The sequence below is a fragment of the Ochotona princeps genome, chromosome 9 (assembly GCF_030435755.1).
Source record: "Ochotona princeps isolate mOchPri1 chromosome 9, mOchPri1.hap1, whole genome shotgun sequence".
Classification (NCBI taxonomy): domain Eukaryota; kingdom Metazoa; phylum Chordata; class Mammalia; order Lagomorpha; family Ochotonidae; genus Ochotona; species Ochotona princeps.
The window spans coordinates 7,084,964-7,097,637 of NC_080840.1; the positions used below are offsets into that span (position 1 = coordinate 7,084,964).

At 42.2% G+C, this 12,674-nt stretch overlaps 2 protein-coding genes across 3 annotated transcripts in view; both read left to right on the top strand.

The window, feature by feature from the left end:
• The window catches only part of TMEM71 (transmembrane protein 71), a 192,513-nt gene that overhangs the window by 100,830 nt on the left and 79,009 nt on the right, over positions 1 to 12,674 (top strand). The gene's annotated exons all lie outside the window — the stretch shown is intronic.
• The window catches only part of DNAAF11 (dynein axonemal assembly factor 11), an 86,438-nt gene that overhangs the window by 44,558 nt on the left and 29,206 nt on the right, over positions 1 to 12,674 (top strand). For both annotated transcript variants that reach the window (XM_004580733.4, XM_058668468.1), the window contains 3 exons: positions 2,823 to 2,888; positions 6,970 to 7,039; positions 8,265 to 8,360. In XM_004580733.4, coding sequence (XP_004580790.2) covers positions 2,823 to 2,888; positions 6,970 to 7,039; positions 8,265 to 8,360 — 232 coding nt within the window. The remainder of the gene's footprint in view (positions 1 to 2,822; positions 2,889 to 6,969; positions 7,040 to 8,264; positions 8,361 to 12,674) is intronic.

The following is a 12,674-nucleotide window of genomic DNA, read 5'->3' on the forward strand; positions in this document are numbered from 1 at the left end:
GGAGACCCTTCCAGTGCCTGTGTCTTTGGTAAAATCACAACTTCTTTTGCTGCGCTGACTACCTTACCTGCCCCTAAAACCAGTTCATTTAGGGAGAGTCTATGTAGATCACCTCATCCACACTTGCCCTCCTTCCGCCTTGCACCCCTAGTCCCATCATGCTTTAGTCTCTGGTTTTCCCTTCCAGGTCATCTGTCCTTATTCAGAATTTTATTCCCTTAGGACTGAATCCAATTCACTCTCTCTCTCTGATGCTGAACCCCATCCACCATACCCCTGGATTCTACTGTTTGTCAACCAAACCTGAATCTTCAGACTTCTCTCTATGCCCCTTTGTCTTCTCACACCAACTGGAATTGAGGATCCACTGCTACTGCTGCTCACCACACAGATCATAGAGAGCTATCTTCAGGCCAGCTTTCTTCTTCTTCTTCAGCTTTGCCGAAACACAAACCATCTAGTTGTACTCCCCCTATTCTGACTGCATCATTTGCTCAACCCTCAACCCTCCACCTTCCTCCATTCACTGAAGATCTTAGCCCCCACATCAGGGTCTTTCTGTCTGCCTCTCCTCCCATCCTTGGTCTTGGGTCTTCATCACTTACATAGACAACTCACCAAAGTCCTGGTCTCCCATGCTTTTGGCCACCTCCCTTCTGACCATCGTGTTCTTCATCTCAGCTCAACTACACAATCCCATTTCATTCCCTGTCTTGCCACCATCAGTGTCTCATCCATGTCCCAAATGGTTACCTGGGTGTCTCCACACCAGGTCTTGTGTCTCCAGGTAAGTCCCTCCACTCCAGCAATCCTGTACTTCCATGTACGCCATCTGTCCATTCTGTGGGTTTGCTTACCATGTTCACTCACTCGTGTTCCCACTTTCTGTCTCCTGCTTTGGTTTTCTGGCTCACCACAGAAGTCACTACTTGGCCAATATCTTTAACTCTCTTCTCCTTGCCTCCTCACCTCAGGAAACCACAACTGTGTTTACATCAATATCACGGGCTCCCGAGCTTGCCTTCATGAATGGCTGGAGGAAGCCTTGACCTCCGCTTGCTGGCCTTGGGTGAATTTGCACCTCCAGGTCCCCAGAAGATTCAGGCAATCTTTTGGGGTTCTCTTGGGCAGCTGCACTCTTCTACTCTCTGGCAGGCTGCCCTTACACCTTTGTTCTCCTTACCTCCAGCAAACTAACACATCCACAGTCTCCATTTCATAACTTACTTCTTTGAGAAAAACACAAGGAGTAAGAAGGGCTCTCTTCCTCCCAGTATCCATTTCCTAACATGCCTGTGCCACTTCACACACTCCCTTCCCTGCTACTATGTTGGGAGAACATCTTGTTAGAGGTCTGTCTCTGCTGCACCCTGGTCCTAGTTACTGTTCCTATCAAGGCCTTGGCTTCCAACAGTTGTCCTCCAGTCATCCATTTAGTTAGCTGCTTAACACCACTGTTGATAGAAAATGATCACAAACTTAGGGTCTCAAACAGGGAAGCTGTCACCGCTGTGACTGCTCTTCACTACAGTGTTCTCCATCTCAGGGACACGCTCCCCTCCAGTGGTGGAAACCAGAGCCCTGGTTTTGAATCCATTCCTATTCTCTCATCAGCCAACATGATGAACTCATCCTTATTGCCAGGATCCACCTGCTTCCCATCAGTTCCATTCCCACCACCTTTAGGTCAACCAACTTAACCTCTCTCCTGACAGGTATAGCAACTTGCCAAGTGGTCTCCATGGTTCATCTGTAGGCCTCTTGTGCTGTTCTCAACTAAATTAAGAGGAAGAGGAGAAAGGACATACATTCTTTCTTAGGGACAATTCCTGGAATATGCCATAGGAGACTTCCCCTCACAGTACTAAATCACACAACTGCCTCAAGGAAAGCTGGAAGATGCTCTCTTTATGCTACATGGCCATGTGCCTACTTAACACCTGAAGATGTATCACGGGATTGGGTTGTTCAAAACAGCAGGAGAGTGCTGTTGCAACAGGACCTACTACTGACCACCAAGTCTATAGCCAACTTTGCATTTTCCAAATAACTTAGCTCACATTTTTATACTGTTTGAGATATATGTTTGCATGAATGTGCACACATAGACACAAACACTGATGTAGTAGACTAACATAATGAATGTAATGCTTAAAAGAAAATTGACCAAGTTAAATTCTGAACAGCATGTTGACAGTATAGAAGTTATCCCTAGGATCTAGCCTCAGCGTACATGTGGATGAAATCCACCTGTCCATGCATGCATTTTTTCATCTCAAGCTGTGCCAACCTTTCTGAACCTCTATTTATTCATCTATACAATGGAGATATTACTTCACTGGCATGTCTTGGGCCTTTCCATCCAGCACAATGGAAAGACCCACCATGAAAAAAGGACAAAGATAACTAGGAAAAAGAAGGAAGATAGGACTGCTTAATAATTAAACAATATAATTATCGAGAAGATGAAACAAATGAATCATTTAGTTCTCAATAAACAATTCCAATTTGCTCCTAAAACACTCAAATAAAATTGAAAAGTTTAGCCACCAGATGTCTCTATCCCTGCACCAAAGCTAAATCTTTGTACATCATTTGTCTTAAGACTTGTACATTTAAACAATGCAAACCTCAATAATTTATTGATGTGCAGATTTCTGTTCAAATTTTAAAATTAACATAATTATCTCATTATCTACCTATCAAAATAAACTTGTCATTGAGGGTTATTATTATTACTACTAATGACTTTAATTTGGGTTATGTGACTGGGTAACCCACACAGTATCTTTTTCCTCCTCTACATGTATCATCATCCTCAGACTGGATTTCTCTTTGAAAGATGATGAAAAACACCACACGATCATCCTGGATCTTGCTGTCTACAGGTAAAGACATTTTAGTTAACTGTAGTCAGTTAATGGTATGTCTGTGCACCTTCATCCTCAGCAGCCAACTTTAAATTCTGAAACATTTGGAAGGGAATTGTTATTTAATGCATCATCAAATTAAGTTTACTTTTAAGACAGAGACTTTTAATATTTTTCAGATCATGACAATGAAGGGAAAAATAAATAGGCCCACATTTCCACGATTATGAACTCTGGAATTTCTGAGGCAGTTTGACTAATCCTCAGAGGCAGCCATTCTCCGATGCTGACACTGCACAGTCTCCCGCTCCTGTCAATGCTGACACTTGCCTTTGATTTTCCTCATTGTATTTCCCAAAAGGCTCTGATGGAAGAATAGCTCAGGTGGCCAGCACCTGCCCCCTTGTCCTATCCTAGAGGCCTGGGGCACCCCAGTGGCACCTGGTCACCAGCAGGACTTCTTCTCTGCCTCCCTTTTGGAGTGATTTGCTTCTCTCCCGTCTCAATTGCACTGGGAGGAGAGGCCAGCGGGGCCTGCTTACTCACACCCCCAGCCTTCAGCCTCTTCTCCCCTTCCTTGTGGAAGTATCTACACACTCTCAGGTCACTCTGCCTGCTGCTGGTCTTGGGGGCCACTCACACATGCTGCCCTGTCTATCTGTGTTGCTGTCACCATTGATGTCCCTGTGGTTCTAGGCCTCTGTTCCTAAGGGACCTCACCAGAGAGGCCTCTCTGTTCCAGAAGCATGCCTTCTGCCAAAGCATATACCTACTGCTGTTCCTACAGTGTGTAGTCCCAGCAGGAGCTTTCTTGTTCGTCTTGCCTCCCTGTATCTCTAGCACCTGAAACAGTACCTGACAGTTAGGAGTTCAGTGACAACAGGAATGAATAAATGCTGATAAATGGAGTCAATGAACACTGATATACAAGAATTATAATAAATCTTTCTCTTTCCCTGGATTGCACTTGTTCTATTTTGTGTCATCTCCCAATAATGCTGGAAAGTAGATAGGATTGTTATCCTGGGATTACCCTTGAGGGAGAACATTGAAGGCAATTCTTATCAGAGGAAACAGGAATTGGAGGAGCTACAGAGTAAGTCCCCTGCCTTCATCAAACTTGGTTCCTTTTTTTTTTTTTAAAGTTGTATTTGATTTATTTGAAAATCAAAGTGACAGAGTTGGAATGACAGTATATTCCATCTGATGCTTCACTTCCAAAATAACCATGATGACCAGGGCTGGATTAGGTCAAAGCCAGGAGCCTGGAACTCCATCCAGGTCTCCCACATGGGTGGCAGTGCACTATGCACTCCTTGGGCCATCGGGCACCACTTTCCCGTGTGCCTGAGAAGGGAGCTGGTTAAGAAGTAGAACAGCTGGGACTTGAATTAGCACTCACATGTGATGACAGTGTTGCGTTGGTGGCTTAAGCTGCTGTGCAGCAATGCCTGCCCTCCAAATCTGCTTTCTCAATTGTAAAACGCGCGTAACTTAAAACTCAGGATTTCAACTGTTCTGTAGTGTGTAACACAGTGGTGTTTAATAAATGCACAATGTTGTATCCCATTACTGCTGTCTGATTCTAGAAAATTTTCATCAGATGTAAAGGAAATTCTCCCCCACTTACGCAGTCACCACCCCTTTTCCTCATCCCAGTAACAAGCTAGAGTAACCGCTGTGCCTGCGTACAGTTGCTTGTGCTGGAAACTGCCTATAAGTGGATTCATGTGATATGTGGCCTCTATGTTCAGTTTCTTTGAGCTATCATATCTTTAGAACTCGTATGTGTTCCATCACATGTTAGAATTTCTTCTCTTTTTATGGGTGGATATTTCATTGTACATATATATACCATATGCTTTTATCCACCTGCCATCTATTTTGACATTTGTGAATGGGGGTTGGCTCTTTGTGCACTACTCTCATATCAGTTCTTTGCCCGCTTGCTGCCTGATCATTTGCCTTCTAAGAATCTGAAGCTTTTATCCAGCCAACTTCTTTTCCTGAAACTCTTCAATTTGCTATTTCTGTTGTTTTTCAGTTAAATACTCACTGTTTTGTCTTTATAAGTCCTTTCCATTTCCAGGCCTTATTTCTAGAGTTCAGTGGATGTGTAATCCTTTTTCTTTCAGCTCTGTGACTCTGCCTTTTCAGTTCTGAGATGGACTGCTCATCCGAGGCTTGTGAACTTTAGGAATTGGTGATGTCTCCGCTGACTCCTTGGCAAAACCCATGATCGTACCTCAGTGAATGGCAACAAGACACCTTTTTGGCTGTAGTTACACCAGTTCACATACATAAAGCTAGATGAATTAATTCCTGTATCCTTCCTACCTCTTTCTAACAAATACCTAGAGAATTCTATCATTTGTAAGACATGGGGAGATGATAGCTGGTATATTTTAAATATAGTCTTTGCTGCCTTGTAGCTTTGGCGCAGTGATGATAGTGAGTGGGTGGCAGGGGCAGACAATAGTCACACATGTAATGATTAAAGCGACTAAAGGAGTAGGATGCTGTACAAGGAGGAAATACTTATGCAGGGTTGGAGAAAGGTGTGTAGGAAGAAGGGAGGAAGAGTTCAGGGAAGTTAGTAACCTCAGTAATGCATCTTAAAGGATGAGACATAGTTTGTTCTGTAAAGAATTGGCAGAAAATTGTGTCATTGAAAGGAAGGACTTGCAGGTAGGGACAGGTGAAGATGTTAGGGCCCAGGTATAATGCAAGTGATGTGTGTGAGTGGTAGATATCACAGATGAAGTTGTGGAAAATGGTGTCTCTATTTTTATTGTTACAGCATTTCATTAGAAAACATAATGGTTTATTAGCACTCACTATGTAATGACATACTACACACTATCCTTAAGGTCAACCTTAAGAAATGGGCAGTACCAGTATTCTTGTTTTTGATGAGTAAAGAAAGGTTTTAAAAAGTTGAGACATGTAAGGCAGGGCAAGATGCTAGAGCAAGAAGGGTTGGAGTCAGTTCCCCACAAGTCTGTGTGACTCCAGAGCCTGTGCTTGGAGTCTTTGTATTAGCTTACCCCCCTTAACGTTGGTGCATTTTGAATCATCACCTCATTTTCTTTTCCTGATATTACATGAGTAAATTTCATATATTTCATGAACAGGTTTCAGAGAATATCACTTCATTTTCTAAGATTCACAACGCAGTATTTTTTAAAGATACATCTCATAGATTCAGTTCTTTGACTGGGAGTCCATCTCTGGTCTGTATGCATAGGAACATACAGCACTTTCGAAACTATCCTAAATATAAGGTGATGGGCTCCCTGACAGTGCCCATGCCTACATTATTGGGAAACAGTTCAACAACAGCACGATGGACTTGTGACTATTCGTTAAGGACATCCATTGTAAAATTAGAGGAGAAATCAATGCAGGGGAGGGGGAGGAGGCTATCTTGGGGAAGGGCACAGGGAACCCCAGGACCTAAGGAACTATACCATAAAATAAACAAAAAAACAAACAAAATGAAATATGTTTAAAAATATATATATACAGCAATAACTATTTGATCAACCTTTTTTTTAAAAAAAAAATGAGCGATGTGGCGTCTTTATCTTTCATTTGCTCTTGAGACAAGGACAGAAGCTGTCACTTGATCTTGGGGTCACTGATGCAGACGGGAGGCTTTGCTTGTTCAGCAGGATGTGTTTGTAGGGGAGAAGCAAGTTCTTCTTCCAGGAGAGATGATGTCAGCTCAGCTGCGGGACTTCCCAGGAGCAGGAGCTGTGGTCTCAGACCCCATGGGGAGTGGATTCAGCATTCCTGACTATCCAAGTCGTAGGGGCTGAAAATAAAATATTTATGAAAAAAACATAGCAAGCTATTTTTTGAAAACCTTTGATGATTCAAACCACATATATTTTGGTGTTTGGGGAAATCAAGTTGCTGATATGTTGGATTTCCTTTAGTCTGGGGATTAATTTAAGACTACCTTTTTAAGACCTGTTTAGCATGGAAATGGTTAGCTAACTGTTTCAGATGCGCCCCTGTGTGTGAATTTGTTTTTGCCCTTCTTTAAAATAAATGGGGTTGACGCTTACGAGATTTGGTATATTTCATTTTGAAGATACATGGATACCTCTTTAATTGAAATTGATGTACAGCCAACTTACGTGCGAGTGATGGTCAAAGGAAAGGTAAGTCTAGTACCACAAGTTATCAAAGTTTTCAAAGCTCAGATTCGAACTAAGCCGTGCTGCCTAAACTTAAAAAAAATAGTTATTGATGTTATTGACATAGAAAAAGAGAACCCAGTCAGAATGCTGTTGTAGGCACATGACTGCACCATGAGAATGACGTCGAGTGGAAGTGGCAACTGGCCATGAAGTTAGCTGGTTCATAAACCCTTTATTGTTGTTTCATTTTACTAAGTGAATAGTAATGATGATCATACAAGGATACTTCAGAAAGTTTACAGAGAAATGGAATGTAAAGATGCTTATTTTGATACAAAACATTTTGAATTTTTTTTTTTGGTAATATAAAATTGCGTGAGGTCGTTGGAGACCTCATGTGTACACGCATTTAAGGCATGTTTTGTCCCAAAACGAATATATATTTTAATTTCATTGTCCATCAGCTTTTGGTAGGGCCTCATATGTACAGTATCTTACGTATGGGATTAGATTACATATCTAGTCTAAATTATTAATGATTTCATTCATAGCAAGTATTCATAGCAAGCATATTTTTACAGTTTTTGAAATAATACTTTTTGCTCATTCTGAGCATTCAAATGGGTGAGCTTGAAGCCTTTAATGGAAATTTGTTGGGCCTGGCACAGTTGTATCCTAGTGGCTAAAGTCCTCAACTTGAATGTCCCAGGATCACCTATGGGTGCCGGTTCTAATCATGGGAGCCCTGCTTCCCATCCAGATCCCTGCTTGTGGCCTGGGAAAGCAGTCTAGGATGACCCAAAGCCTTGGGACCCTGCACCTGTGTGGGATACTCGGAAGAGGCTCTGGCTTCAGATCAGCTCAGCTCCAGTCGTTGTGGCTGCTTGGAGAGTGAATCAGTGGACAGAAAATCTTCCTCTCTGTCTCTCCTCCTCTCTATATATCTTACTTTGCAATAAAAATGAACAAATATGAAAAAAGCAATTTGTTGATATTTTGTGATAAGAAGTGTTATTCATAAATTACTTTTCTACCACAAACAGTTTCATGAATGTTCTGCTATTTGTGCTAAAAGACTGTGTTTAGCTTATTCATTAACATAGGTAACATACTAATGCATGTCAAGCATGACTTACATGTAGTTCTTTCCTAATAAGTCTATTACTTAATTGAATGCTATGCTTGAATTGGTAATACTCTTCTTTGACATGCCCTCAGTCTTATGCTACTGCCCGCTTATTTTCAGCCATTTCAGCTTGTCCTTCCTGCAGAAGTCAAACCCGATAGCAGTTCTGCAAAGAGATCTCAGACCACAGGGCATCTAGTTGTCTACATGCCCAAGGTAGGATGTGTAATTTGCATCAATTTATTGTCTGTGTGTTGATTCCTGATGGAACTTGACCTGTCGGAAATAATGACTTCTGGTCAAGATAGTTTCAGTTGATAGAACTATCAACTAACTACCTCACTGAGATAGGAGAACCAAGAACTGAGACGAGCTGATGCTCAGGCTTGAGGGGGTCATTTTCCCATCACTTCATGAGCATTTCTTGTAATTGCTGCCTCCTTCATCTCTGTGGGCCAATCTGGGTGATATCTGGGATGGAGAAGACACGTGATTCTCCCAAGTGAAGCAGGTGCCACTGAGCATGGCTGTTAGATAGGTATTATTACTCTCTTTGCCAGTAACATTCAGAGGAGACATAGGAAGGCAAATATCTCTACAAAGATTGTGTTTGATTTCCAAATTAGCACTTTCTGGGACTATATTTCCTAATATTTTTAAAAGAGAAACCATATACAGTATATAGCATAATTACCACGTAATTAATTTTTCTAGTATTATTTTCATGATATGGATCAGATATAATCTAAACAAATTCTTTTTTCTTCTTTTTATTGGGGGCATTCTATGTGTATTTGTGATGTGGTAAGGGATAGATTTTACTTCACTCAGTTCAGCAAGCATTTGTCGGTGCCTACCTGGAGCAAATATAAACTGATCTGAAATGGCAATCTAAGAGAGACAAGATTATAACTCAGTCATGTTTTTATGGTCTAAGAAAACAATGATGGAGCCTTTAGAGGAAACCATAGAGTTCCAGCTCTTGTTAAGGAGCAAATGTGGGACTGATTTTTAAGGGTTAGTCAAGTGTGATACATGGAAAAGATGAACATATGGCAAGGGGGAAGTGAGTGTGACACAATCTATGATTGGAAATGGTTCTTTGTGGTTGTGGCATAAGACAAATGTGAGAGAGTGGAGGAAGCCAGAGGGCATAGAGGAGATAATTCATGGAAGAATTTGGACAGAAGCATCACTCAGTGCCATCTGGTGTTGAGGAAGTACTGGGAAAATGGGAGAGGCAGCTAGTGTATAAGTCCGGGAGGATTATGGCACATGTATGAACTATAATTGTATTTGATACATAGCTATTAAATATTTTATTAATTTTTGTTTATTCTATTTTTGGAATTTTTTATTGAAAGGCAGAGAAAGAGAGAGAGAGAAAGAAGGAAGTAGATAAAGGGAGAGTGGAGAGGAGAGAGAGAATACGAATGAATCTTTTCTTCTATCTGTTGCCTTCTCCCAAAATGCCTGTAGTGCCAGGCCTAGTCCAGGCTGAAGCCAGGAGCCAGGAATTCCATTCAGGGCTTCTTCTGCCTGGCTGCAAGGGACTCAAGAACCTGAACCATCCCATATCACCTCACAGGTGCACTAATAGGAATTTATATCTGAAGCAAATTCAGGACACAGTTCTAAGCACTGCAATATGGGATGTGGGAATGCCAAGTGGCAGCCTAACTTGCTATGCCATAATGCTTGCCCTTCATTCGTTAACTATTTATGGAGTGTATATATAGAAGCCTACACTCTTCCTGGTGCTGAATGAACTGAGGCCTCTCCCCGCATGAACCTAATAATCAGAGAAGGGAAAACAGACTGTGAACAATTAAACAGATGTATTAATTTCAGATGGAGAGGAGCACTGTGAGAAAATAAGACTAATAATAGGACTAAAAGGATGATATAAGGGCATGTGATGAATACTTAGTGATCAAAAAACAGCCCTGTGAAAAGATGACATTTAAACTGAGACCTGCCTGAAGTCATGGTGCAGTTATACAAAGATGCTGGGCAGAAGGTGCATGCCATGCACAAGGTACTGATGTCAACAGGGAGGCCACAGTTCCCAGAACAACTGCAATGAAGTAGCCAACTGCAGAATGTATCGCCTGAGGAGGGAAGTGAAGGAAGAAAATCTCAGAAGCATAGGCACATGTTCTCTTGGACACAGTCTTCTGGGACACAGTAAGGATGGTGATGATGGTGATGATTCCACATGCAATGGAAAGCCATTAATGAATTTCAAGCAACAAATTAAATGGCCTGATTACTGTTTTTAGGAATGTTATTCTGCCTTCTCCATGGATTCTGAATTAAATGGTAGAAAGGATAGATGGGGGCCCAGTGCAGTGGCTCAATTGGCTAAGCCTCCCACTTCAAGCTCTGGAATCCCAGATGGGTGCCGATTCATGTCCTGTATGCTCCACTTTGCATACAACTCCCTTGGTGTGGCCTGAGAAAGTAGAGGAGATGACCCAAAACCTTGGAACCCTGCACCTATGTGGGAGATACAAAAGAAGCTCCTGGCTCCTGATTTGGATCGGCTCAGCTCTGGTCATTGTGGTCACATGGGGAGCAAACCAGTGGACAGAAGATCTTTATCTCTGTTTCTCCTTCTCCCTTAGATCCATCTTCCAGAAAAAATAAATAAAATCTTTATAAAGGAAGCATTAACGGAGGGGACGTACTGTGAAGACTTTATGAAGCTGTCTAGATGAGAGGTGATGGGCGAAGTTGGCAAGGCAGTGATAAATAACTGAACCAGGATGTTTTGTTTACCGTCACCAAAATATCAATTATGAAGTAAATCATGGATTATTGTGATCTTTGGATTTAACTAGTGTTTAGATGCTGGTACCATTTGCTTGAAGGGAGAAAGACTTTTGGAGGAGCAGATTAGAAGAAACAAATCTTTGTTTCATTTGACCCTCTTAAGTTGTAGATAGTTTGAGCTAACCAGTTGACATCCCAGGCATGCCTTTGCACTTAGCAGCCTTGATCCCACTGGAGAGAATAAGCCAGTTGTAATGAAATTGGAAATGATGAACATGCACATGAGAGTTCTGAACATTGGCCTGGAAAAGATCACACCAAGAGTGAGTTTGGATAGAAAAGAGAAGATGGCCCAGGTTGGAGCAGTAGGCATTCCATTGATTTCTGGTTGAGCAAGGAAAGATTTAGATCAGGAAATTACACACCAACAACCAATGAGTTAGGAAGGAAACCAGTGTGTGTTATGGAGGAAAGCCAGAGAAAATAAATATGATCATTGGAATTTACAAAATGGAGGCTATAATTGCTCTTCATGAATGTTAGTGAGGCAGTGACAGTGGACATCCATGGGAGGAGCTGGATGAGAGCATAGTTAGCTACCAAGGATGACATAGTTAGAAAAGCCTTAAAGAAGTTTTGAATGTCGGGCCCGGCGGCGTGGCCTAGCGGCTAAAGTCCTCGCCTTGAAAGCCCCAGGATCACATGTGGGCGCCAGTTCTAATCCCGGCAACTCCACTTCCCATCCAGCTCCCTGCTTGTGGCCTGGGAAAGCAGTCAAGGATGGCCTAAAGCTTTGGGACCCTGCACCCGCGTGGGAGACCCGGAAGAGGTTCCTGGTCCTGGCATTGGATTGGCGCGTACCGGCCCGTTGCGGCTCACTTGGGGAGTGAAACATCGGATGGAAGATCTTCCTCTCTGTCTCTCCTCCTCTCTGTATATCCGGCTTTCCAATAATAATAAAATCTTAAAAAAAAAAAAAGAGGTTTTGAATGTTGAGAGTGAAAGTAAGAGCTAGTAGTGTTGCCTCTGTTGACTTAATTTCAGACTCCTTATCTTTGATGTCAGAACTGGGCATCTGAGAAGTTGTTTGGGAGATCCACAGGCTTCAAACAGATAGATGGCAACCTTGAAAGAACTAAGGCAGTTAAAATTTGAATAACTGGTTTGTCCATGTACAGCATCTGGATTTCCACTACAGGCTAAATGAAAGAGGATGCTTCCAGTTTAAGCTGCAAAAATTCAAAGTACAACTAGTTGTGAAAGTAAAGAAATGTTTCATCTTTTGTAGCAAGAACAGAAGGTGGAGTGAGATGCAGGCAGGTAGTCAGCGTCTTTCTGGTATGTCAACTTTGTCCTTGGAATGGCGTTCTTCCGTGAGCTTCCACTAGCTGTAATGCAGGCAGCATGCTTCCTTGTTCATGCCCTGCACCAGAGAGTGAAACAGAGTGTGAGGAGGGAGGGTCTCTCCCATCAGCCTGGAATCAGAGTTCCTCTAATCGATTAGGTCCATTTAGCTGAAGAGCTCATCAAGCCTTGATTAGCTTCATCCTAAATAATTGAACCGATCTTGGCCACAGGTGTAGCGATTGGGTTCTCTTAATCAGATCCTTCCCCATGAGCCCAGAGATGGGGTCAGTCTTGATGTCAGGAGGGAGGTCACTTGGACTTCAAAGGAGAATAGATAAACCAGTCATAGAGGAGTTTGCTGGGGAGAAAGCAAAGGAGAATGAGGAAAGGAGTTTCTGCCACAAAGAA